The 27,944-nt window shown below is 42.7% G+C and overlaps 1 protein-coding gene across 4 annotated transcripts in view; it reads left to right on the forward strand.

Annotated features, from left to right (window-relative positions):
* Positions 1 to 2,514: 2,514 nt before the first annotated feature.
* The window catches only part of Pias1 (protein inhibitor of activated STAT 1), a 115,772-nt gene continuing 90,342 nt past the window's right edge, over positions 2,515 to 27,944 (forward strand). For 2 of the 4 annotated variants that reach the window (XM_052188088.1, XM_052188085.1), the window contains exon 1: positions 13,215 to 13,291. In XM_052188088.1, coding sequence (XP_052044048.1) covers positions 13,268 to 13,291 — 24 coding nt within the window. In that variant the 5' untranslated portion in view covers positions 13,215 to 13,267. Of the gene's footprint in view, positions 2,687 to 5,337; positions 5,360 to 13,214; positions 13,292 to 27,944 lie in introns of those variants that run through there. The other 2 variants (XM_052188086.1, XM_052188087.1) reach the window with 2 other exon arrangements.

The raw sequence follows: 27,944 nt of genomic DNA on the forward strand, positions 1-27,944 counted from the left end.
CACAAACAGAACAAAAAGCAGAAAAATTGTCACACTTTCAGAAACAAAAGTCCAAGCTAATAATTTTACTAGTACCAGAATATTTGATGATATTGAAAGCACCCATAGAGAAATGCAGGATGAGCGACCTCCTGAGACACTAAGACATTCAACCTCCCCCAATTTTTTTTCCCAAAATGCCAGAGACCTCAGAACAACCATACCTTGGTAATCTTTAAAACTGTTTAAGTGTTTACTCTCAGCTTTTGAACTCCTTAGAAATGTAACTGGTCTGAGTTTAAAGAGTAGTGAGCACATTCCACACTCTTATTTAAACAAGCCACAGTGATTACACAGTTACCTTTCCTCCCACCCTCTCCAACCCTTAGTGATTTTATCACAATTTTATCTTAGGACCAAGCATCCTTACCTCTGAACTGTTCCTTATTGGAATGGACTTTCAAGGGTTGGAGGCCAGATCTTGAGGGTGCTATAGAGCCATAATGGCAATTCAGGCAGGTCTAGTGGAAGGTGCTAGTTGAACCTGGTATCACCTTAATCAAATGTCTACTCTACCTAGAGCAGAATGTTGTGGGAGGAGAGAAAGGGGGTCTTTAGGTAGAGTATTTGACTTGTCATTGCAGACAGTGTAGACAATGTTTCTGCAGTTGGGAACATCTTCATCATCATCAATGGAGTATAAGAGACATGGAGGTAAGGAGCAGAAGATTAGAATGTACTCTACATTAGAATGTAGAGTATTTGTTTTGTTGGGTATTCAATAAACAAACATAACACATAAAAGTACTTACTGTGGATTAGAACATGATGATATATACACATTCTCTCTCATTCACACTCAGAGACAGACAGACAGAAACACACACACACACACACACACACACCTATCTTAGTGTAAGACCTGAAACTTTAGAGGAAAACATAGGAAGAACACTAAGATATAGGCATAAGAGGGCAAGAACTTTCTGGAAGGGACTCCAATAGCACAGTAAATAGTGCTAGGGATTAATAAATGGGACTGTGTGAACTTAAGATGCTTCTGCACAGCAAAGGAAATAATCAGCAGAACAAAGAAACAAGCTACAGAATGGGGAGCACCTACATAGCAAGAGCATCTACATAGCAGATGGGATTAGTACCCAGAATATATGAAGAGCTACTAAGGTTATCCCCTAACCAACCTGTCTAATCAAGGCTGTTAAAACAAGAAATGCAAATGGTTATTAAACAGTTGAAAATAGTGTTCAACACTCTTTTCCAATTCTGAGACTATCTCACTGGGATTAGAAGAGCTACTGTAAGGAAAGCAAGGAACAGGAATAAGGAATAAGGAAAACCAATGGAGACCTCACAGGATGGGTGCACCAACTGTGGGAGCCAGTGTTGCTGCTCCTAAAATGACAGAACTACATCATGTTGTGGCCACCCAGCCCCTGAGTGTATGCTCCTGAAGGATTCTAAGCCTACCAAAGGTATTTGCACACTCATGTTTATTTGTACACAATAGCTAAGAAATGAAACCAGCCTAAATGCCCATCAGCAAAAGAACGGAGAAAGAAAATGTGGTGCATCGTACACACTGGAATTTTATTTAGGCATAAAGAAAAAAAATGAAACCATGGGATCTGTGGGAGATGGATGGAACTGGAAATCATTCTGTTAAGCAAAAGACAGAATGACAAAAAAAGGTGAATACGGCATGTTTTCTCTCATATAGAGAGCCTGATTTCAGTGTGTGTGTGTGTGTGTGTGTGTTTAGTATGTGTCTGGGGTGTGTGTCTGGAGTGTGGGGTCACTCAGTGGGTAAAATCACTAGTTGTGAAAGCAAGAAGACCTGAGTTCAAATCCCCGGAACCTATATAAAAGCTGACCATGGCCACAAAGGCTTGCAACCTTGGCATTGGATGACAGAGACAAATGGATCCCAGAAGCTTGCTGGCCAGTCTAGATGAAATAATGAAATCGAGAGCCAGTGAGAGACTCTAGCTCAAAAATAAGGTGGAGGGCTGTTGAGACGGCTCACTGGGTAAAGAAAGTTGCCACTAGACCTGGTGAGCTGAGTTTGATCCCTGAGATCCACAAGGTGAATAGAGAAGACCGATTCCCATGAGCTGTCCTCTGGCTTCCACACAATATAATTACAATATAAATTATTGTAATAAAATAAAATATATAAATGAAATAAAAAATGATAAAATCCAATGTCCTCCTTTGTTGTCTACATGTGCTTAAATGGGACATATACGATACATATACACATTCACTATACATTCGTACATATACCATATATTTATATACTTATAAATATACACACTATACACACATACTACAGATATACACACTATACATATACACAGTAATGAGCATAGTAAAAAAAAAAAAGGGCCTTTTAGATATGTAAAATTTGCTTAGTTCAGATCCCACTACACTCAAGGCTGCACCTGATAACTAGAACCCAGTGATAACCAGACACAGGACTAGAACTTGGCCACACCCACTTGGCAGTGCATAAGCAGATGAAGAGCAATACAGTGCTCTGCAGATCTTCAGGTCTTCTGGGGCCACTGGAGAGACATCACTTTGATCTGCCCTGGGACTGGAGGATCTTCTCTCAGATTCTGACCCTTGAATTGGAAACTACTATTAAGAGACTGAACCTGACCTCCAGCTTAGACACATCACACAGGTGAGCAGCCTTGGAGTCATAGGCTTAGGAACATAGTTTGAAATTTAGCCTGAGAACTTTGTGTGATAACCCTCAGTATAAGAAAGTATAATTTTTGCTATACCAACTACATGTACCTTTTTGTTCACAACACAGACATGCACACATACACACACCATGCACAATGAGACATCCAGATAATTTCATTCTTCTCCCTGTGGAAATCCAGTTTTCCTTTTTTTTTTTTTCTGGTGTTTTTCGAGACCGGGTTTCTCTGTATAGCCCTGGCTGTCCTGGAACTCACTCTGTAGACCAGGCTAGCCTTGAACTCAGAGATCCATCTGCCTCTGCCTCCCAAGTGCTGGGATTAAAGGCATGAGCCACCACCGCCAGGCCAGAAAATCCAGTTTTCCAAGCACCACTTTTGAAGAGACTGTCTTTCATCTAAGGTGTACTTTTGACACCTTTGCCAAAAAACTTAGGTGATTGTGGCTGTACAGCCTCATTTCTGAGTGCTGTAGTCAGTCGGTCTGTGTGTGCTGTTTTGGGCACACACAGCACTTTGCTGTTTTTGTCACTATGGCTCTGTAGTATAATGTGAGACCAGCCATTGCTCTTTTAGACTAGGGTTTAGGGGAAGATTAGGGAAGTATTTTAGCTCTTTGGGACCCTTTGTGCTTCCATGTGATTTTACGATTGTTTCACTAGTTATGAAAAATGTCGTTGGAGGTTTGATGGGGATTGTGTTGAATCTTTACGTGGATTTCCAGAATATAGTAACTTCATAGAATCAATCCAACAATCCAGGAGCATGAACAGTGTGGTGGCTATTCCTGGTCATCGCCTTGACTACATCTGGAATGAACTACAGTCCAGAATTGGAGGGCTCACCTGTGATCCAGATCTTGAGGCTGGAAAACACAAGCTTCTGACATGTAGATCTTGAGGCTTAGTATGACAGCGCCTGTGCTGCCATGGTACCAAGTATTGGGTGTAGGCCTGGGGGATGACAGAAAACACAGACACGGATCATTCAGTAAGGAGAATGCCAAAGCTTTACTGAGGAGCCAGCAATTTATACTTGAGGCTGGGTGAAAAACAATAGGAAAAAACAATCATAGCCATAGGTCAGGTACCTGGGAAGTCCTTACCACACAGGGCAGGAAAACAGGATGTTTTCACAGGATGAGCTGTGCAAGCAGCTCAGCTGGGGATGTTGAGCTAAGCACACCGGTGTCCAACATTAGTGGCTATGAAAAATTTAGGCCCAGGTAAGGTAGGACACGCCTCTAATCCCAGGAGACTAAGGTACAGAAATCTCTGAGTTCAAGGCCAGCCTGGGACAAAATAAGTCCCAAATCCAGGCTTGGTGGTAGACACCTTAATCTGGATCACACCTTCTGCTGGAAGCCTACATAAGGACATTGAAAGAAGGAAGATTCATTTTTCTTCGACTGCTTGCACTTACTTGCCAGCACATCTGTTGGAACCTACTTCTACAGAAAACCAGCTGAAACAACTGGCATTGTGGGACTGAGCAATTGCTAGATTCTTGGACTTCCCATCCACAGCTCCCTATTGTTGAGTTAGTTGGATTACAGACTGTAAATCATTACAATAAATTCCCTTAATATATAGAGACATTCCATGAGTTCTGTAACTCTAGAGAATCCTAATACCGATGGTTTTCCATCTTCTAGAGTCCTCCTCAACTTCTTCCTTCAGTGTCTTAAAGTTTACATTGTAGAATGTGTGTGTGTGTGTGTGTGTGTGTTGTCTAGAGATCATATTGAAGGTATCCTAGGCAAGCACTCTACTAATGAATAATAATCCATCCTTACCCTTATATTTTCCTTTCTATTACTTTTTTATCGATTTATTCAGTTCTTTTGCTTTAACATCTAATACGTACTTTGAGTAAAAGTCCTGCCCCAGGCTTGGACTGCTGAGCACAGGCTGAATACACAAGAAGCATTGTATGCCATCCACGTGCCTGGAGGGGAGGAGTGTTCACTCTGGTGGTGCTTCTGCTGGTCCACATTATATTTTGAGTTGATCCTAATGTTACTTACCTTTAAGACCAATTTGAATGACTTGTGACATGTCATATTCTACTCTGACCCCATCTAGAGCTAATGTATGGTCACAGTTACCCAGGACACAGGCCTGGGGATGTGAGAAGGGCAGCTCCCAGAGAGAAACTAGGGGTTGGTTGTCTTTGCAGGGGGAGTAAAAGCAGTGCAGGAGAAGCAAGCACCAACACCCATGCCAGCTTCCTCAGAGGCTCGCTTTTACGGTGGGTCAGCTTTTGCTGGCATTTGTTCATAGCTATGTTTATAGATAATGTTGGCCCTTTATACATATGTATGAGAGAGGCATTGGTGAGCTACCTGACGTGAGAGCTGAAAATTGAATTCAGGTCTTTTGCAAGAGCAATAAGCACTTTCAATAGCTAGGCCTTCTCTGGAGGCTCAGGAGTCATGGAAGAGAGGTCAGAATGTCAGAGCCAGAGGTTGGAGAAGACCCAAGTGACACTGTCCTCTGGATGCCACAGGACTGCTGTGCTCATGGACTCCAAGCAACTGTGGTTTCTGCCCATCTTCGTTATTGGTCTATTACTGGGAAAAGACACCATGATCAATGTAACTTAGAAAAGAAAGCATTGAATTGGTGGCTTGCTTGCAGTTTCAGCAGGTGAGTCCATGACTATCAGAGTGGAGAACATGGCAGCAGGCTGGAGCTCACGTCTGATCCACAAGGTGGAGGCAGAGACAGAGATTGTATCTGGTGTGGGCGTCCCTCCCCCAACACCAGTGACCTATCTCCTCCCACAAGGTCATACTTTCTAATCTCTCCCCCTACTCCCCTATCCCCCCATCCCCCCACCCCTGCAAACAGTTCCACCAACTACGGACTAGGAATTCAATACATGAACCTATGGGGGCCATTCTCATTCAAACTATCACACATACCCCCAATATATAATTTTAAATATGCTTCATTAATTCAGAAGTACATACCTGTTTACTTCCCCCAGTTCTCCCCCTAACTCCTTCCAGGCCTACCCCTGAACTGCAGCTCCCTTCCAACTTCAAGTTCTCTCACTCTTTCTCTTTAAAAAAAAACAAAAAACAAAACTCTGGAGTCCAGTTTGTGTGCCCATATACTCATGGGTGTGAGGTCACCTACTGCAGGATGGTCAACGTATCAGGGCCACACCCCTGAAAGAAAAACTGGTTCTCCCTCCCCCATCAGCCATCAACTGTCAATAGCTCCTCAGCCAGGGTGGGGCTCATGAACCCTTCCTCCAGGCTGGCATGTAGATTGGTTTCATCTTATGCAGGTCTTATGCTTGGAGTTCCAGAGTACTGTGTCCCTGTTGTACTTCACTCAGGCCTTCTCGAATCTCTGGCTACTACAATCTTTCTGTCTCTTCTTCCATGGTGCTCTCTGAGCCTTAGGAGAAGTAGGGTCTAATTGCTTTATAGATAGCATCTTTCATTGTATAAAATGTAAAATTTGTGGCTGGGGAATTGACTCAATAGCTAACCGTGCTTACTACTTGTGGTGGTTTGGATAGGAATGGCTCCCATGGTCTCATATATTTGAGTGCTTAGTCACCAGCGAGTGGCCCTATTTGAAAGGATTAGAAGGATTCAGAGGTATGGACTTGATGGAGGAAGCATGTCACTGTGGCTTTGAGGTTTCAAAAGCCCATGCCAAGCCCCAGAGACACCCCCCCACACACACACTCTCTGCCCGTGGATCAGGATGTGGTTCTCAGCTGCTGCCCTAGAATCTGCCTGCATGTCACCGTGCTTCCTGCTATGATGATAATGAACTAAACCACTGAAACAGTATGAGAGCTCCAATTAAATGCTTCCCCTTATAAGACTTGCTGTGGTCACTCGTGTCTTTATAACAGCAACAGAACAATGACTAAGACACTGATTTTGCAGAGGACCTGAATTTGATATTCAGCTCTCACATCTGGCAGCTCACAACCTAAAACCCTTGTTCCAGGAGGATTCAACACCTCTGGACCCAGTGGGGGACATGCACTTAGGTGTGCATACCCACATATAGGCACACATGCATACACTTAGTTAAACAATAAATAATCAGCCTGGCAGTGGTGGCACATGCCTGTAATCCCAGCACTCTGGGAGGCAGAGGCAGGCGGATTTCTGAGTTCAAGGCCAGCCTGGTCTCCAGAGTGAGTTCCAGGACAGCCAGGGCTACACAGAGAAACCCTGTCTCCAAAAAACCAAATCCAAAAAACCAAAATAAATAAATAAATAACCAAATAGCACATGCCTTTCTTTAATCCTAGTATTGAGGAAACAGAAGTAGATGATTCTCTCTCAGTTTGAGGTCTACATAGTGAGTTCTAGAACAGCCAGAACTATATAGTAAGACCCTGTCTCCAAACAATAACAAGCAAGGATAAAATAAAAATAAATCTAGTTAAAACAAACTAACAAACAAACAAACAAACCTGGGATGGAGAGATGGCTCAGTGGTTAAGAGCACTGGCTATTCATCCAGAGGTCCTGAGTTCAATTCCCAGCAACCATTGTGGCTCATAACCATATGTGATGGGATCTGATGCTACAGTATATTCATATAAATAAATAAATCTTTAAAAAAATTTTATCTATAGATTGATGCAACTTCTTTTGTTTTGTAGCGTGTTGATTTCTTTCCTGACTAATAATGTTTTTTTCCCAAAAGGGTTAATCATATGTGCACACAAACTATCTGCAGCTGGCAAAATCACACCCCTGCTAGAGCATGAGGCAAATCATAATCAGCTGCTGTGGACAATCGGAAGCAGCTCCATATCCCACACCTGGGATTAAAATGAAAACACAATCCCCCTCCCCCCCCCCCACACACAGCGTTTCTCTATGTAGCCCTAGCTGTCCTGGAACTCACTCTGTAGACTAGGCTGACCTCGAACTCAGAAATCCGCCTGCCTCTGCCTCCCAAGTGCTGGGATTACAGGCGTGGACCACCACCGCCTGGCTCACATTCTTACAATATGTGTTTTTCAAAAAAAACAAAATTCTCACAGTAATACTGGGAGTAGCTTGACCATAGACCTCAAAGCCTGTTCCCACTGTGACACACTTCCTCCAACAAGGCCATACCTACTCCAAAAAGGCCACATTTAATATTGCCACTTCCGGTGGGCCAAACATTCAAATACATTGACAACGCCTGTGCTGCCACGGTACCAAGTATTGGGTGTAGGCCTGGGGGATTGACAGAAGACACAGATATGGGTCATTCAGTAGGGAGAATGCCAAAGCTTTACTGATGGACCAGCAATATATACTAGAAGCCAGGGAAAACAACAGGGAAAAACAATTATAGCCATAGGTTAGGCACCAGGGAGGTCCCTACCACACTGGGCGGGAAAACAGGAATCAAATTAAGCCGCAGGATGTTCAACAGGATGTTCTGCAGGATATTTCCTGTGCAAACAGCTCAGCTGGGGGAGTTGAGCTAAGCTCACCGATGCCCAACAATACATGACTCTATGGGGGTCATACATATTCAAACCACCACAGGGAGTCTTTATTCTGTGCTATTGTGTTCTGGAGTAAATAGCTTATTTTAAAAAGTTTTTTATTGGCACATATGTGTGTGTGTGTGATAATAAGTTTCATACTTGTATATATTTTGATTGTATTCATCTCCCACCCATAGTGCTCTCTTTCATCTTCCTTGTACTCCTGCTAATCTTCTTTTTCCAAGCTACTTCTGCTTCCACTTTCATGTCTTTTAAAAATAATTATTTTCATGGTGCATCAATGAAATTAGTTAGGGTTCTTTACAAGAACAGTGCTGAGCACTTACTTACAGTAACATGGGCAACTTGCTGTGACTACACCCCTGAAGAAAATAACTTCTCTTCTCCAAGGAGCCATTAACTACCCATAGACCTTGGCTCACAAGGCCCTGCCCCCTCATCCTTATTGGAATGTTATTGGGCTCAGTGTTGTGTAGGCCTTCTGTAGGTAATTATGGCTGCTAAGAGGTCAGGAATGCCTCAGCCCTGTCCTGCCTGGAAGGCGATGTTCCATAGCACTCTACCGCTTGCCTGGGCTCTTAGCCTCACTGCCCTTCTTCTACAGTGGGTGACTTGCTTTTTTACTTTGCAGGATATTACAGTGAGGAGATTGCTGTGAAATTCAGATGAGAATTTGTGGTCAGATGTGATAGAGGGTACCTTTGAAAGGTAGATGGATCTTTGAGTTCCAGGCCAGTTAGGGTTATGTGGTAAGACCTTAGAGAGACAGACAGAGACACAGGGACAGAGAGATAGACAGAGAGACAGAGAGAGCCAATAGTCACTAATGGATGCTTCCTGACTTTGATACATGGCACCAGGTGTCTTGTGCTCTGTCACACCTAGAACGGCCCTTGCTGCTATGGCTTTCTAACCAATGTGGACCATACTCTCAAACTGGGACCCAGAGTAACTCTTGTTTCTGTAAAGTTGCTTTCCTCAGACAGTTTGCCATAGCATCTAGAAAAATAATTGATCTAGGGAATCTGGAAAAAGACTGGGAACATGATCTAGATCCTTGTGAGAGATGTGGGCTGGATCTCAGAATCCACTAAGCAGGCTGTGGGGCAGGAAGCTCAGCTTTCCAGGTCTCTGCCCTGTGACCCTATAGTTCAGCAAAGAGTCTGGAGGCTTTGCTCATTGAGCAGAACAAGTCCCTTAGTGCCTGTGGGGAGGTGGGTGTGTGTGGGTTGACTTCTCATCTACCCTCTCATCCCAAAACAGAAAGAAGACTACTTCTGTTGGGGGGGGGGTGGATTTATCAGGATTTTTATTTTAACTTCCTGGTGTTAAGACATTGTAATCAGTACTCAGGACATGGAGGCAGTAGGATCAGGAGTGCACAAACCAATAAAACAATAAGAACAAGGGCTTTAACTTAGGGTCAACCAGTGAGAAATGAGGGGTACATAGAGGAAAGAAGGGAGCAGGGCTTGTGTGTGTGTGTGTGTGTGTGTGTGTGCGCGCGCACAGAGCTTCCTTGGGCTTCACCTGAGGACTTCCATATGCTCACAACCCCAAACCTCTTTGGGGCCTTTGTGAAGAGTTGCATTTTTATGATCCATTTCTTCTCACTTAGGATCCCTTCTTTCCCCAGAGGCGGGGGCTAGGAAAGCTGAAATTATCTGTCCTCTAAGAATTTCTTTGGGGCCACTTACACACCTCAGCTGATAATGGCTCCTGATGCCAGGCCTAACAATCCTATGTTCAATCTTGGGATCCACATGGTAGAAAGTGAGAACCAACTCATACCTTAAAAGCTTCCAATACACACACACACACACACACACACACACACACACACACACACACTCACATACATATCACCCAAATGCAAATTTTTAAAAGACTTGGGGAATAAAATAAAATAATCTTTATGGACCCCCTATTGTGCTCTTGAGGCAGCTTGGCCTGAACCACCTGATCAACATTTTCAGCAGAAATAGGGAAGGACTCAATAGGAATAACAACAAGACAAAGCTATTAGGAAATTGCTGGGAGGTTTAGGTGTTTTGTGCCTGGAAGTAGGAGCAAAGGCTGAATTATGTTTTAAATGTTTAGTTTTGAATTGAGGCCTCCTGCAGAGCAAACTGGTTACAAATGTGTGTGGCTCAGGTTGCCTTTGAACCCCGGACTCCCTTGCCTCCACCTCCCAAGTGCTAGGACATCTGGGCCATCGCATCTGTTTGCTTGTTTGTAGACAGATTCTGGCTATATAGCTCAAGTTGTCCTAGAACTCACTATGTAGCCCAGGCTGGCCTTGAACTATTGAAACACTTCTTGCTTTGCCCACCCCACCCCAAAGTGTTGGGATCTTGTCTTTGTATTGCACACTAAGTGAGTGTAGTCTGAGATCTAGGATTACTGGCCTTCACTATCTAGGCCAGTTCCAAATATAGGGTTCAAGAAGACAGAAGCAGCTGGGGCAGGGGTGGGGTGGTGGTGGTGGTCAGGGAAGCCAGAGTCAGTCTGGACTCTGTCAGTCAGGTAGTCCTCCCAGTAGTCTGGAAGAGAGTGAAGCTCATGAGGACTGAACAAAATAGACTATCTTGGATATATTTCAATAGCTGGACTCATGGGCGCTCTGGACACTGGAAATAAATTAAAAGAGAGGGGTAAAAATGCTTCCCTGTCTTTCATTTTGAAAATACTGGATATACATATATACACACACTGGATAACAGTGAGACTCTTGGGAAAGGAGCAAGACTGGTGGTCAAGGATGAATGTGAGGTGACAAAGAGATGTGGAGTTGATACTAGGTAGCTAGGAATATTAGGGATCAACCTCCTTTTAATAATTAAGTAATTAATTAATTAAATTCGAGACAGGGCCTTACTTGTAGCCCTAGTTGACCTAGAACTTACTAGGTAGATTAGCCTGACCTCAATCTCCCAAGAGATCTGCCTGTGTCTGCCTGGAATGCTGGAATTAAAGGCCTGTACTACCACACACAGTTTCTTCTCTAAAGCAAAATAAATAAATTAACTAATAACAATAAATTAAATTATTTATTTTTGGATAGGATCTCATGTAGCTCAGGCTTGCCTGGAACTAGAACCTGGATCTTTCACCTCTCAACTACTGGGATTTTTATTCTTGTATCACCATTTCCACTTTTATGCATTGTCAGAGATCAAACACAGGGCTTCTTGTATGTTAGGCAGTTAAACAGTCTTCAAGTGGAGCTGAGTCCCTAGGCCTGCCTGGATTTGAATTTGGCGATGCAGTCTAGGCTGCAGATATTTGAAAATCATTATAGGCCAAAAGTCAAGAGTTGAAAGATAGCTCTGGGTGGTTGAATAAAGGTCACAGACGAAGCCTTAGCATCTCCTTCTTCCCTCTTAGATCTCCCCCCCCCCTCTTTCTTTTTTCCTTTCTTGTCCCCCTACCCCTACCCAAGGTCTGTTTGTGTAGCCTTGGCTGTCTTAGTTCTGTAGACCAGGCTAACCTCAAACTCACAAAGATCCACCTAGTCCATATAGCAAATTCCAGGGCTGCATAGTGAGACCCAAGAGAGAAAAGGGGTGGAGGGAGGGAAGGAGGTAGAGAGAAAAAGAGAGAGGGGTGGGGGCGGGGAGCTACCTAGTGAAGAGACAGGAATGGAATGTTGGGACAGTGACAGTAATGTGGAGGAAAGGTCAAGAACTCTGTTTCCAGAGAAAGCAAGCACAGCAACTGTTAGCAGTTCCCTCTAGCCAACTGTGGTAAGCCTTGAGAACTGAGAGTGGGCTTCGTAAAGGTGTAGATAAGAGATCAAGATAGGGCAGTTAGCTGCCTCAGGACAAGTCGAGAGGTAATGCGTGTACTTGTAGAAAAATGAAGTCCTGTTTCGAATTTATTCAGTGAAGAAAGCAGAGAAATAGAGTACCCACTGAAGGTAATTTTGGATCCAGAAAGTGTAAATTTAAGTAAGGAATTTTGGTATGTTTATATGCTGATGAAAATGATTCTGAGAGGAAAAGGGATTGGAGCTATAAAGATACTGGAGATGTGGGCATGTGGGAGTGAAGTAATCCAGGTCACTAGTCAGGACTTGGCCTTCTTGAATTCAGAGTAACCCAAATGTTAAGCGGATTTTGAGAGTAAAAAGTTGAACAGTTAAAAAAGGCTGGGGTTTTGAAGGAAGGAAGCTTTCAGTAGTAAGGAGTAGGTATGAAATAGTCTTTTTTCAAGTCTAAATATCAATGTAGTTGGAGAAAACCCTTCTGGGATTAAGCACACCTCCCCCTAATCCATTTTTCTCTTAGTGAGCCTGTTGATCTCAATACTGTTCATCACATCAGTAATTATATCTTTATTAGTTCACAGATCTGTACCCCATGAGTGACAGGCCAGGGATCGTCCCTAATTTCTAACTACCCAGGGTGACATGATGAATGGATGACTCCATAAATTTGTCTTAGCCACCCCTGTTAAATGCTGTTTAGGAAAGTCCCTTAGTACCTTTTCCCCTCAGAGCTTTTATTTCGGAAAAGATACCACGGGAATGTGTGTGTGTGTAAATTTTATTTATTTATTTATTTATTTATTTATTTATTTATTTATTTATTTATTTATTTATTTTTGGCCTTACTGCATCATCATGAGGATCTGCGTAAACCCAGAAACTCTTCATCAAAGCCGGGTACGGTACAGGTGCAGAACGCGTCTTGCTGATAGGGGACCGTTGTGGCTTCTGTCAACAGGGACTCAGAGGGCAGTGGAAGGACGAAACTGAGGCCAACACCACCCCAGATGTGGCCTCTTCCCTGGGCGCTCCTGGCCCGGCCCATGTGGGGGCGGGGAGGCCGAAGGGGTAGTAACTGTCAAATTCCCGCTTGGCGCCATTATTTAAATAGTACGTATGGGTCTCGCAGCTGTGCGTGCCCGGGGCGGGGCAGCGAGCTCCTGGAGTGGGGCGGAGGCCGTGGGCGGAGCGGGAAGGCTGAGGGGCGGGGCTGGGGCGGAGTCAAGTCCGCTAGAGGGGAGGGTCCAGCGCGGCCCCCGGCGAGCTTCACTGCGCTTGCGCTGACAGACGCAAGATGGCGGACAGTGCGGAACTAAAGGTAAAGCGCAGCTCGAATTCACTTCTAATATTCGGCCGCGGAGACGGCGCCGCTGGTGCCGGGGGGGATGGGTCGGACCCTGGGGGACCCGCTCGGGCCCGGCTCCACCCGGGTCTAGAGTTGTAGGCCGGAGAGGCGCTCCGGGCCTCAGTGGAGGGGGCCTGGCTGCGGCCGGCCGTGGGCCCCGGGTGCCTCGGGGGCGCTGACGGGTCGTCCCCGGCGTGTTATTGTTGTGGGCGCCTCTGGCGGGGGTGGCGGGGCGAAGAGAGAGTGAGTCGGGACGTGGCGGCAGCGGCGGTCCCCTGGGCCTGGGTGCCTTACCTTGCAGCCCGCCTCCCCGCCCTCCCCCCACGGGCAGCCAGGGGGTGGGGGGTGTAGGTTGCTCTTGGAAGAGGGGGATTGGGAAAACTGCCCCGCTGCCGCTTCCTCTTCCTCTTTCGCCGTCCCGGGCTCCTGTCAGGCGCTGCGCTCGGACCCCCGGGAACTTGGCTCCGGCCGCCCCGCCCCTCCGCGGCGCCCAGGCGCCCCCGCCCCGCTTGCCGCCGCTGCCCGCCTGTCAGTGGGTGCCCGGCCAGTGGGAATGCGCGGTCCTGAGGCGATCGGCTAGGGAATACGAGGGAGAAGCTCTTGGAAAGTTTAGCGAGCCCGGAGCCGGCGTTGGGGGTTCGGCTAAAGCGTTGCAGGGGGAGTCTGCCCGGGCGGGACGTTACTGTTTCTCTCTTGATTCCGGTGATTCCGGGCCACCGGGGTGTGTATGTGTGTGTGTGTGGGGGGGGGGGCAACCCATTGGAAGAGTGTGCATTTGGGAGCGGTGGTGAGGATGCAGCCACCACTCTCTCCACTCTTGCTGTCTCTGGTGTGGCGGATGAGAGCAGCCTTGGGGGTCTCTACACACACCATGATGGCGATGCTATAGCTGATGGAGGTGAATGGTTCGTGTTTATATCCCCCGTTGCCTTTTGTTTGTTAGGGACATCTTGCTGGCCATGTTGATTTAAACGAAATTCTCCTCCCACCCCCCCCCATCCCACCCCAACCTCCAATAAATAGAACGTTCCATCGTTCCTCTCAACTGTACCAATTACTCATGCCTCGCGAAATTAGATGAAAGGGTGCCCCCTTTTCCCCCGCTTTTTTTCCCACCCCAATCTTTACCTGATGATGGCTCCTTTACTGAAGCATATATACCACCACACAAGCAGTTGGGGGAGGGCTGGTGGAATCCTTATGATTGGATTGTGACAAATGGGGCTCTGCTTGAATAATTCTGGTTTAGTAGCAGACAGGCAGTTCTTAACTAACGCATATTATTTAGAGGCTCTCAACACGGTATTCCCTTCTCTGGCTTCTTGTGTGCGAACCAAACAGCTGGATATAGCGCAGCAGAGAACTAATATCTCTGTCAGAGTGGAGATTGGGCTATGCAATTATAAATCATCAGGGAGATTTAGAAATTCTTTTTATAATCAATAAAAATTATTTTTTCTCCATTATAATGAAATAACTTCTAGAACAAACAGACTATTATCTTTGTTTCTGGACACTTTTCTGTGTGTGTGTGTGTGTGTGTGTGTGTAAAAGCCTCACTGAAAGATCTTTTTTTTCCTGGTAACTTTGGAGTGTTAACATATCAAGATTTTTGTACAAGATTTGAGTATTTGTTCTTTTAAGTTTAACCCTCTTTTCTAAGACAAGGGTTCACTGTGTTGACTGAGGTTGGCCTGGAACTCACTGTGTAGACAGACCATACAGGCTTTGAACTTCAGCGATCCTCCAGCCTCCTTAGTGATGGATTAAAGGCATTCACCACCATACCCATCTTGGATAGTTTCTTTTATCCCAGTTTCAGACTATTGAAAGCCTCAGAAATTTGACATTTCGAGATAACCAACTTGCATAAAAACAAACAAAAAGCTAGAGCTCAAGTATGTGTGTTTTATGTAATTATTTACTGTCACTGTGTTACTGTCATCTTTTTTGGTTTTGTTTTTGATTTTGTTTTGAGGCAGGGTTACTCTCTGTAGCCCTGACTGTCCTGGAATTCACTTTATAGAACAGGCTGGCCTCAAACTCAAACCTCAGAGACCTGCCTGCCTCCTGCTTCCCAAGTGCTGGGATTAAAGACATGTGCCACCCCACCCTCCAATTTTCTTTGGGGTTGTTGCTGTCATCTTTGCTTCCTAATATTTTTTAGGAGTCCATTTGAAAAATATCTGACCAGGTTTTTTATGCATGGCCTGTATAGTAAGGCTTGAAGACCTTATGGGAAAAGTACCTGCAAAGAATAATGTTCTTTCTGTTTGAAAAGAGTGCCTTTGGGGCCAGGCCTTAAATCTCAGCCCTTGGCTGGCAGAGGCAGGCAGATTTCTTTTTGAGGGTCAGCTGGTCCACCCAGTGAGTTCCAGGATAGGCAGAGCTACTTAGTAAGATCATGTCTTGATAAAACAAACAAAAAGAAAAAGTGCCTTTGGGGATAGATGAGATTCCTGGTGTGAGTCTTATTAGGTAAAGTTACTCTTTATAAAATGAGCCAGTATCACACAGACACTGAACCCTTAATGGGAAATGGTATTTTTCTAAAACTGGTCTCCATTTTTTCACCCTCTCTAAAAGCTACTTGAGAGTTTCCAGAGGGCTTGTTTTCCACTCTTATGTTTCTGTTGTATAATTTTTCAGATTATAATAAGTGTTTTGACACATTGGTGTATCATCGTGTGTGCCTGAGACTTAGAGGAACTGTGATAGATTACTTAGCTGGTGATAGCTGTGTTAAAAGTTCTGTTAAGGCTTCATTGTGGTTAAATTTGCTGTTTTGGAGAGTAGGGGAGATGATAACAGAAATGCTTTTTTTTTTTTTTTTTGTGCAGTGAAGTTTGGAATATATTCCTTTCAGAAATATTTTCTTTAGGGTCTGCGTGTTTTTGTGAGTGATGTGTGAGAGATATTGATTATATATCCTAATAAAATAGGGGAAGTCTAAATAATTAGGGGGAACCCTAGGTTTTTTATTTTTATTTTTTATAAATATTTATTTATTTATTATATGTAAGTACACTGTTGCTGTCTTCAAACATTTTTTTTCCTTCTCACTCTGGCCCCGGTGGCTCAACAACAGAAGAGGGCATCACATCTTATTATGGATGGTTGTGAGCCATCGTGTGGTTGCTGGGATTTGAACTCACGACTTCAGAAGAGCAGTTGGCACTCTTAACCACTGAGCCATCTCTCCAGCCTGATGTTTTTATTTTTAAGTTTTAAATGAAAATACAGTATTCTAATGGGAACTGCTGAGGAAATACTAATTTTTTTCCTTATCCCAATTCACAGCCCACATTTGACTGTGCTGTGGATTGTATTTATAATTATTTTCCTAATGGCCCTTTTAGTGAATTCTTCTAAATCTATAGTGATTCTGCTAAGATCAGATGGGAAAAACAAATCCAAAGCCCCCATAGGGATAGTGTAAGCTTGAAGATATTGCCAATACAAAGCAGATTGAGTCATACATATCAAAATGAGTTCTCTGTGCACTTCTGCTTATGAAGAGTTGAATTTTTCATTAGGGGAATACCCACAAATGATTTCTGGGAGGCTGTGAAGGTGAAGGCACTTCATGCAGGGAGGGTGTGCAACCCAAGTGAGCTTGGTAGTGATAACCTAACTACTCTGATCTTTTTTTTTAAAGACAGTCTCTCTCTCTCTCTCTCTCTCTCTCTCTCTCTCTCTCTCTCTCTCTCTCTCTGTGATGAGCTCTGGCTGGCCTGAAACTTGCTATGTAGACCAGGCTGACCTCCAGCTCACAAAGATCTGAGATGGTTCAGCGGTTTAAGAGCACTGACTGCTCTTCTGAAGGTCCTGAGTTCAAATCCCAACAATCACATAGTGGCTCACAACCATCTGTAATGAGATCTGATGCCCTCTTCTGGTGTGTCTAAAGACAGCTACAGCGTACTTACATATACTAATAAGTAAATCTTTAAAATTTCTTTTTAAAAAGGGAAAAATACTTTATTTTTATTTTTTACACAGCTCCCTTGCCTTTAATCCTAGTAACTTAGAAGGTTAAGGTTTGAATAATGTGAGTTCTAGGCCAGCCTGGGCTTACATAGCAAGACTAGATCTATCTAGAAATAAACGAGGTTAAAACTAAAGGGGAAAAAAAAAAACCTCAGATGACAACAACAAAACACCCTAGAACCGTGGTTCTCAGCCTTCCTAATGCTTTAGTACACTTCCTTATGTTGGACTCCAACCATAAAGTTATTTTGTTGCTACTTCATAACTGTAATTTTACTACTTGTTATAAATTGTAATTTAAATATTTCATGTTTGGCATATCTGAAAAGCCACTCCTGTGAAAGGGTTTTCTACATCCAAAGGGGTCGATACTCACAGGTTAAGAACCTCTGGCCTATATGAAGAAGAAAACCCAATGAAAACAAAAATAAACACTTTTCTTTTAGAGTCAGGATTCACTTTGTAGTTCATGATGGCCTGGAGTTGAGAGCCTTTCTGCCTCAGTCTCCAGAATGCTGGGAGCTCAGTGTGAGCTACCATGCTCAGCTTCCAAAGTCATTATTTTTTTCTTAAGTGTCTTTTGCATCAAAACTCAAGTAAGTTATATTGCTATTTTAACTCCTAGAAGGAGCAGTAGCCGGGCAGTGGTGGCACACGCCAGTAATCCCAGCACTCTGGGAGGCAGAGGCAGGCGGATTTCTGAGTTTGAGGCCATCCTGGTCTACAGAGTGAGTTCCAGGATGGCCAGAGAAACCCTGTCTCGACAAAAAAAAACCAAATCCAAAAAAAAAAAAAAAAAAAAGGAGCAGTGGGAGGGAAGGGCTCATCACTTTCAAGGAGTAAATAATGGGATCCAATGAGCAGGGAAGCCTGCTTTTAAAGTATCTGCTGTGTAAGCGTATCAGTAAATTTTGTTGTCATATCTGTCTCTTTATTTTCAACAAATAACCACTTAGTTTTGATCTCTGTGGTGTAATTTGTCTGCTTTTACTTTACATAGAAGCAAGTAAATCTGACATTTTATTCATGGATTTGATTTTAATCTCTCTGACTTGCTTTTATGAAGTGCTGCATTTAGATGGCTTTTGTTTTATGCCACTTCTTGGGAACTGTATTCTAAAACAATTTGAAAAACACTTAAGTTTTTAAGTAGTTCATGTAATTGTTTTGAAATATTGCCGCCTTTCCCTTGCTGGTTTTCTCTGGGTGACTGCATTGTCTTTCTCTTCCAGGAGTGTCTCCTAATCCCCCTTTGATTGCAGTAGCTGATTAACCTTGGGTTTCTCCTGGTGAACTCCATCAGCATGTTGTTCCAGGGTTCATGCTGAGACTTTTGATTTCAGTGTAATTTGTATGCTTTCATGCTGGTAACTAGGGGTCAGAAAATAAAGTGGGCTGTGGTTGTAGTGGGATCTAGGAAGAAGTATCTGCCTCAGAAAGTGGGATTTTATAAGCTGTAGTGAACTAAAAACTGAACAAGAACTTAGTTCATTACTTCACAGAATTGATGGTACTGTTTTCGTAAGTGTTCAGCTCTATCACTAAGCATTTATTTTTTGGGATAGTGGTGTTGTGTAGTAAGGCTGGCCTTAAATTCACTGTGTAACTAATGACAATCTTGAACTCCTGACGTTGCTTCTATCTCTCAAGTGTTGGGATGATGGGCATAAAGCTACCATGCTTTACCACCACCACCACCACCACCACCATCATCGTCTTCTTCTTTGTCTCTTCCTCCTCCTCCTTTTCCTTCTTTTTATTTATTTTGTGAGTACACTGTAGCTGTCTTCAGATCTCATTACAGATGGTCATGAGCCACCATGTGGTTGCTGGGAATTGAACTCAGGACCTCTGGAAGAGCAGCCAGTGCTCTTAACCTGCTGAGCCATTTCTCCATCTCTATCTTCTTTTACTGTTTGAAGAATACTTGATATCTTAGTTTTGTAATGCTATTCAGTTTATAATGTATCACATAACATTTTCTTTGAAGTAGGGAAGAAATGAAAGAGGTAAGGAAGCCTAGAAAGGGTGACTTTGACCAACCACAATGGCAAGAATTTGTGTTTGAGTTTTTTTTTTCAAAAACTCGTCTCAGTAGGCCTCCCTAAAGATGCCGGAGCAGTCCTGGAATTGTTTAAGATGTCTAGCTCACAAAATATTGTAATGTTGCTAAGACATTCCCTTTAGTTCTGTGCCTGAGTATTTTGTGGGGACATTATGCATTTTCACTATACAGTCCTGGCTGGTCTGTATTTTACTATGTAGACCAAACTGGCCTTGAACTCACAAAAAAAACTTACTTCAGAGGGCTGGGATTAAGGTGAGTGCCAACATGCCTGGTTTTGCGAATCTCTCTTTAAAATTATTTGGAGTTTGTTAATTGGAATCCTACAAATTAATTTTCTTTCTTTTAATTTGTTTTTTTGAGATGGGATCTTTTATTTTATTTTTATTTTTTTCGGAGAGAGGATTTCTCTGTGCAGCCCTGGCTGTTCTGGAACTCACTCTGTAGACCAGGCTGGCCTCAAACTCAGAGATGCCCCCTGCCTCTGCCTTCTGAGTGCTGGGTTTAAAGGCATGCACCACTACTGCCCAGCTAGTTTTCTTTTTTTTTTCTTCCCTTTTTTTTTCTCTTTTAATTTTGAGGGTTTATTTTTATTTTATGCCTTAGAGTGTTTGCCTAAATGTATGTCTATGTATAATTTCCATGCAGTGTCCACAGGGGCCAGGAGAGGGCATTGAATCCCCTGGAATTGGAGTTACAGATTGTTGTCTCTGCCTTGTGGGTGCTAGGGATCAAACCCTGGCTTCTGAAGCAGCCAGCTTTTAGTTAGCCACTGAGTCATCTCTCCAAGCCCTCACCGGTTTGCTTTTTGAGACAGTCTCACTCGTACTAAGACTAACCTCCAACTAACTAAACATGGCAATTTTTGCAGTTACTATTTGGCTTGGAAAATTTTTTATAAAAAGAAGATAGAAAAATAGCACTTATAATTCTAGCTCTCAGAAATTCTATGGTTAACATCTGGGGATCTATATGTAGACTTTCAGTGACTATATATATATATATATATATATATATATATATATATATTATGTAGGTCTGGCTGGCCTGGAACTTGCTATGTAGATCAGACTGACCTCAGACTCCTAGAGATCTACCTGTTTTTACCTCCCCAGTTCTGGGATTAAAGTTGTACAACACCATGCCCTGCATGCATGCAGACAGACATACATATACATATACACACAAATATATATGCATATATATATATATATATATATACACACACATGTATATACACATACATACATACACACATACATGCCCAGTATACATACAGTATACATATATTAATAATGTCACATAATAGCCCAGGTTGTCTTTAAATTCCTTGTGTAATGTAGGATGTGAATTCCTCCTGATCCTCTTCTCCACCTCCCGACTTGGGGTTATAGGCATGTGTGTCATGCTAGGAATTGAACTCAAGAATGTTATAAGCAAGCAGTTTATCATCTGAACTTTATCCACAGCTGATACTTTTTGTAATCTGTTATTTTTGTGACAAGCCTTTCAAGTTTATAGATATAGATCCAGGTGCTTGCTTAGAATTTTATTGTTCTAGTAGCTAAACATTATACAATTGGTTCCCTTTGGGGAGGGGCCTGGTATTGAACCCTTCTTGTGATGTTCATGCTTTGGCAGATAGCCTTGTGTAAAGCTTTGCAAATGATTTTTAACACCTCAGACCTTAGAGCTGTGTAGAGAGCAGTGCAGCTGTTTTTCTGATTCAGGTGCTCTAGGTGGAGTAGTAGCTTTTAGCTTATTTCTTGTTTCACCTTCATTGTTCCTATTTCTTTTATGTGTCAGGTGAGATTACATTAATAAGGTATGAACTCCATGATGATATAGTGTGTTTAATTGATTTCAAGTATGTTTGATTTTGGAAATTATATTAAAGTAATCAAATATTGTGAGTTTTGTGCACTAGGTGCTTGTCAGTTTTAAATGGCATGTTGAAACTGTATTGAACATTAATATAAAGAAAGCGGAAATGAGAACAACTTTTTATTTTTTTAATGTGAAATCAGTGTTGCCATGGTTTTAAATTGGTAGGTAATGCTGTTTGGAGGAGCTAGTTATGGAAAGGTTACATAGACTGTGAAAATATTTTTCTATTTTAAGAAGAAACCTTTTTGGGTTATGGTAATTAATAAGTGCACATGTAAGTTAAGAATGCTTTTTTCTTTTCGAGGCTCTGTCATTGTGCAGTGCTAGCTAGTCTCAATCTCAGGGGTTTCTTTTCCTCAGCTTCCTGAATGCTGAGATTGCAGGTGTGTGCTATCACACCTGGAGAGAGCACTGCTGTGTCTGGAAAGTCGTGAGCCTTAGAAGGACCGAGTGATAAAGTTAAGCTGTGGAATAGATTGTGTTCTAAATTTGTTGTAAATTTGCTCATTAGTGTTCTTTCTGAGTAGGTGGCAGAAGTTTTTAAAGTACTTAGTTGTTTTGTCCTGCAAGTGTGGATGATCCAGAATTTATGCTTTGGCTTTACATAGTTACATAGTGACTCTCAGAAGACCCCTGGGGTGGGCCAAGGCACAGAGCCTTAGATTCTGTGTAGTCACAGCTGACTCTAAGGGCAGCCGCTACAGTGCACGGTGTGGCCCACTTGAGGCCTTACCTGGGTATAGCTCCCTCCTGCACAGCGCTAGCATGGTTGCCCTGTGCTTTGCTAATCCTCATGACCTAGGCTTCGGTCCTGTAGTAAGGCTTCTGAGCCCTCCGATTTTGGTTTCAGTAATCTCATGTGAAAAGGCAGAAAAGCCTTTCCCTCAGACTTTGGTGAAGAAACCACTTTTTATTTTTATTTTTATTTTTATTTTTTTTTTATTTTTTTATTTATTTTTTTTTTGTTGTTGTTGTTGTTGTTTTTCAAGACAGGGTTTCTCTGTGCAGTCCTGGCTGTCCTAGAACTCACTCTGTAGACCAGGCTGGCTTCGAACTCTCAGAAATCCGCCTGCCTCTGCCTCCCAAGTGCTGGGATTACAGGCATGCGCCATCAGGCCCGGCATTTTTATTTTTTCTTAAACCAAGAAAATGAAACAAGTGTGAACATTTTGAACAGGAACCAGTTCTGGACTGGTGCAAATGCTCCAGTATTTGCAAACATCACTTCCTTACCTTTTCTGCTGTTCTTGCTTTCAGTTTCTCTTTTTGGTTGCTATGTTAATTTCACATAAAGAGTTCCTTCACCTTGTGATATCTATCTATAAACACATTCAGTGGAGCTAGGCCTGGTGGTGCACACCTTTAATCCCAGCACTTGGGAGGCAGAGGCTTGCAGATCTCTGAGTTTGAGGCCAGCCTGGTCTACAGAACAAGTTCCAGAACAGCCAGAGTTATATAGAGAAACACTGTCTCACCCACCCTTTGCCATCCCCACCACCCCAAAAAAATCCCACAAAAAGTTCAGTAAACAAACAAAAAATAAAAAAACTTCAGTGGCTTTTTCCTTTAACAGTCAGTAGTCTTAGCCTGTTCTGTACTTGGGACTTTCTCCAGTTTGACTGCAGTCCATTTTGTGTTTGTTGTACTTTCTTGGCTGTAGCAGAAAGTCTGTGACTTGAAGAGCAGAGTTCCTTGTTTGCTCTGTTACTGACTAGTGTTCTGTCCTAGTAGATGCTCACTATCTTTCAGCTTAACCAATTGTGTTACTGTTTGTTCTTGTTGGAACCAGGCTGATGCACATGTCTGCTATGGCAGTCTAAATTGGAAGCATTTCTGGACAGTGTCGTGTTTTTAGTCTTTTCATGCTCGCTCTTTCTTTCTTTCTTTGGTTTTTGTTTTTGTTTATGTTTTTTGTTTTTTTTTTTGGATTTGGTTTTTTTCGAGACAGGGTTTCTCTGTATAGCCCTGACTGTCCTGGAACTCACTCTGTAGACCAGGCTGGCCTCCAACTCAGAAATCCGCCTGCCTCTGTCTTCCAGAGTGCTGGGTTTACAGGCGTACGCCAACACTGCCCGGCTCCATGCTGTTTCTTAGATTAACTTGCATAGTGGGTCCAGGATGATTATTATTATTATTTTTTTTGGATGTGGGCCATGTGTGTACCTGTTGGATATCTTGGAACTGGGGTGGTGGATGGTTGTTAAGCACCATGTTTAGCATTTGAGTTACTCATTGACTTCAGCCCTGACTACTGAAAAGGAAAACAAAAAGTTGTTAAGTACTTGTTTTGGTATCTTGAAACTGTGTTTTGCTCTGTATCCCAGGCTGCCTGTGAACTGATGGTAATCTTGCCTCAGTTTCCCACATACTGAGACTACAAAACTGGAGTGTTTGTTTGATACTTTGTTATGCTGTTGTTGAAAGTAATTATCACCCTCCCTCCCTCCTCTCTTCATTCTGAGATCAGATCCAGGGTCTTGTGCATGCTTAAGCACGTGTTCCACCATTGAGCTCTTTGTCTAGCTGTACCATATGTCATGGAACTAGTCCAGTATTAGTGTTGGGAGTGGATTTAAAGCTAGATGGGACAGGGCTGGGCAGTGGAGATGTGCATACCATTAATCCCTCTGGAGGCAGAGGCAGGAGGATCTCTTGAATTTAAGGTAGCCTGATCTACAGAGTGAGTTCCAGCATGACCAGAGTTATACACAGAGAAATTCTGTCTTGAAAAACAAAATAAAAAAGTAGATATGATGAATGTAACAGGTAAGGGTGTTGGTGTTGGCTTAAGGAGAAATGGACTGTGGCTTTATGAGGTTTCTGGTAGTGCACAACAAAGCACTTCTGCATTTGAGTTTCTGAATGTGAGCAAGTTTGTTTCTAGTTTCATGACACAGTGCTTAAAATAGAACTTAGCATGCTAACTTGTACTTATATGGTGAATTTAAGGTGTTTTCCTAAAAAAATTGTCACATGGGTCTTATTAAGGATCAGAAAAGTTTCAGAGTAAATATGTAGTATTTGCTTTTAAAATTTTAAAGTATCTCTCCAAGTCTTTTTTTTGTTTTATTTTTTCGAGACAGGGTTTCTCTGTGTAGCCCTGGCTGTCCTGGAACTCACTCTGTAGACCAAGCTGGCCTCAAGCTCAGAAATCCGCCTGCCTCTGCCTCCCAAGAGCAGGGATTAAAGGCGTGTGCAACCACTGCCTGACACTCTCCAAATCTTTTAAATTAACATGTACTTGCACATATGTATGGGGTAAATGTTTTTTCGGTATTTTGAAATCATTGTGGCTGGGATGGTGACTCCTTTGATCACCAGTACTCAGATGACTGTGGCAGCTGGAGGCCAGTCTGGTTTACATTTGTAGTAACTTTCAGACCAGCCAGGAGTACATAATGAGAATATGTACTTGAGAATAAATAGAGAGAGAGAGAGAGAGAGAGAGAGAGAGAGAGAGAGAGAGAGAGAGAGAGAGAGAGAAGACAAAATCATTGTTGTAGATTCCAGGCTTCTGCAAGTTACCCAAAAAAGGAATGAGGAGTTGTCAGACTTCTTGACACTAGGCCTGAAGGAAAAGGAGGGTTACTTTGGCTCCTGATTTCAGAGGTTTTAGCCCATGGTTGCTCTATTACTTTGGGCCTGTGGTGGAGCAAAAAACATCATGGTGGCAGGAGCTTTGGAGAGCCACCAGAGAGAGGAGGGGACCAGGGACAAGGCACCCTTCAAAAGCACTCCCTGGTGACTGACTTCCTCCATCAGGATTGCACTCTTAAGATTTCTTCCACTGGTTTCTAAAATAGTACTGTCACTGTGGACTGAGCTTCTGAACCACACGAGCCTGGGAGACACTCATATTCAAACCATGATGTTTCATGCTTAGAACTTGGATTATAGTGTGGTAGCTAGGATTTGTGTATTATATACAAAGTGTCTCACATTCTTCCATTCATTTATGTCTTTTGAATGTAAGGTAGTAGACTATTGGCTTGAGCATATACATGTTACTTAAGCAGAAAATGTATGTGTTTTATGAATATAAGTGCAGTGCATCAACTATTACCATCTCAGGGTTTTTTTCTCAGACTCCTGGTGTTTCCCTGGGTATCTCTAGGTCAAAACCATTTTTCTAGTACCAGTAGGACATTGTTTGGTATGCTGACAATTATAACATCAGTAGTGAATAAAGCCATTGTGATTTGCAAGATCCCTGCTGTGGTGTGACTGAATTATACCAGTGGTGTATTCTCCATCATCAGACTTTTGGAATTGTAATAGATATATGCTTTAAAAATAAAACAAACTGGACAAGTTATGTGGCTGGTAGTAGAGTGCTTGCCTAGTTTGCTTGAGGTCCTCAATATGATTATCGCGCGCGCGTGCACACACACACACACACACACACACACACACACACACACAGGCTTTCCCTCCCCCCTTTTCATTCTCTTAAGCAAGTAAGTGCACACACATGGTGTGGAAAGGCAGGAAGACTTGCTGGTTACATTTAATGCCCTTGATGAAGGAATAAAAGTTACTGATTTGTCACTGAGTTCATCTTCGCTTACCTTTCCAAGCATGTTGTTTGAAGTGCTTCTCCTGATAGCAGGCCTATCTGATTAGCTCAGAAAAGAGCTTTGTGCAGTTGTTGAACAGCAAACTAAACTAGCTGCCTTTCTAAGTAGAACACTATTTTTACTTGAAATAATTGCTTGGCAAAGTATGGTTATACAGAACGGGTGGTATTTGGCATACATTTTCTTGAAAATAAAGTGAGCCTGTCACTACAAGGAAAACAACTGACAGTATTCATTGCTAATGATAAAATTTAAGCTTTCAAGAGGAAATTGAATTTTGGAAAACTATTGCACTTGCCACTAAGAGTTTGACAGATTCCACACTTGACTCCTTTGATGCAGTTGGTGTGATATGAGTAAGTGAGCCATGCTGCAGATACTAGTGAGCTGCATTACTGTTTGAAGTGTGGAGCTTGGCGACTTCTCAGTTGTTTTGATATGAGATTTCATGTATCCTGGGCTGGTTTTGGACTGTGGATGTAGCTCAGCGTGACCCTCCTGCCTTTTTCAAGTGCTAGGATTTTAGGTGTGAAACCACCATGCTGGGTTGGAGAGATGGCTCAGTAGTTAAGAGCAATGACTGCTCTTTCAAAGATCCTGAGTTCAAATCCCAGCAACCACATGATGGCTCACAATCATTCTGACTCCCTCTTCTGGAGTGTCTGAAGACAGCTACAGTGTACTTATATAATAAATACAGTGTACTTATATAATAAATAAATAAATCTTAAAAAAAGAAAGAAAGAAACCACCATGCTCAGCTGAACTCAACTTTTTTTTTTAAAAAAATAACCAGTGCATGGTTTTATAAAGTCATGTATAAGTAAGAAGAGCAATTGGAATGGAGATTAGACCAATGAATTTTGTTGTTGAGTTAGGATTTCATGTAGTCCTAGCTGGTTTTAAATTTGGTTTTGTTGTTTTGAGAAAGGGTCTCAGGGATCCTAGGCTAGCCTCAAGTTCTCTGTGTACCTAAGATGACCTTGAATTTGTGATCTTTCTGTGTTCACTTTTAAGGTGCTAGGATTATAGATGTGTACCACACTGTTTGTTTTTTTTTTTTTTGTAGTGCTAGAAATCGAACTCAGGGCTTCCCAGGGTTTCATACTAGGCAAACACTCTACTAAATGGAGCTATAGTCCATGCACTGACCTTCAACCTCTTCTCTTCTTTGCACCTACCAAGTGCTGGTATTACAAATGTGTACCACCATGCTTTGAAATGACTTTGGTTTTTTGAGACAGTTTCTCTGTATAGCCCTGGCTGTCCTGGTTCTTGCCTTGTAGACCAGGTTGGCCTCAAACTCAAAGATCTATCTGCCTCTGTCTGCCATGTCCTGGGATTAAAGGTGTTCACTATCACACCTGACTTTCAAAATGACTTTTAATAAATAATGAATGTTGATTGTTAGGATTTCAGATCTTATATTAGAACAGTCTTTAAGAAATTGCTACTTAGGGACTGGAGAGATGGCTCAGAAGTTAGTAGCACTGGCTGTTCTTCCAGAAAACCTGGGTTTTATTCCCAGCTAAGCCATCTCTCAATTGTACTCATTACTGTTGTTATTGTTGCTGTTATTATATTATTAGTTTGTTTGCTTGTTTTGAAACAGAGTCTCACTATGTAGTCCTGGGACTTGCTGTGTAGTCCAGGCTGGCCTTGAAATCTGAGATAGGTCTACCCCGTATTGGGATTAAAAGCATGTCTCACTGCACTTGGCTCATTACAGTTTTGAATGATAAACTTAATTTTAAAAAATTGCTGGTTTTGGTGGTGTGTGAGTTCAAGACTAGCCTAAACTACATATACATAGTAAGACTCTTGTGTCAAACAAAGAAATATACAAATGAATGTAAGTCTGTGCTGTCACCTTGACAGAAGCCTAGAGACTTTTTAGAAGAGCAAACCTCAGATGAGAAATGCTATCACTAGGTTTGCTTGTAGAGACAAGCTGGAAGTGCATTTTCTTGATTGATGACTGATGTGAGAGGCCCCTGCTCACTGTGGGTGGTGCCAACCTTTCATCATGGGTACTATGGTACTATAAGAAATAAGCCAGTAAGCAGCACTCCCCCATAGTCTCTCCATCAGTTCCTACCGCCTGTTC

Source organism: Apodemus sylvaticus, chromosome 7, assembly GCF_947179515.1.
Source record: "Apodemus sylvaticus chromosome 7, mApoSyl1.1, whole genome shotgun sequence".
Taxonomy (NCBI): Eukaryota; Metazoa; Chordata; class Mammalia; order Rodentia; family Muridae; genus Apodemus; species Apodemus sylvaticus.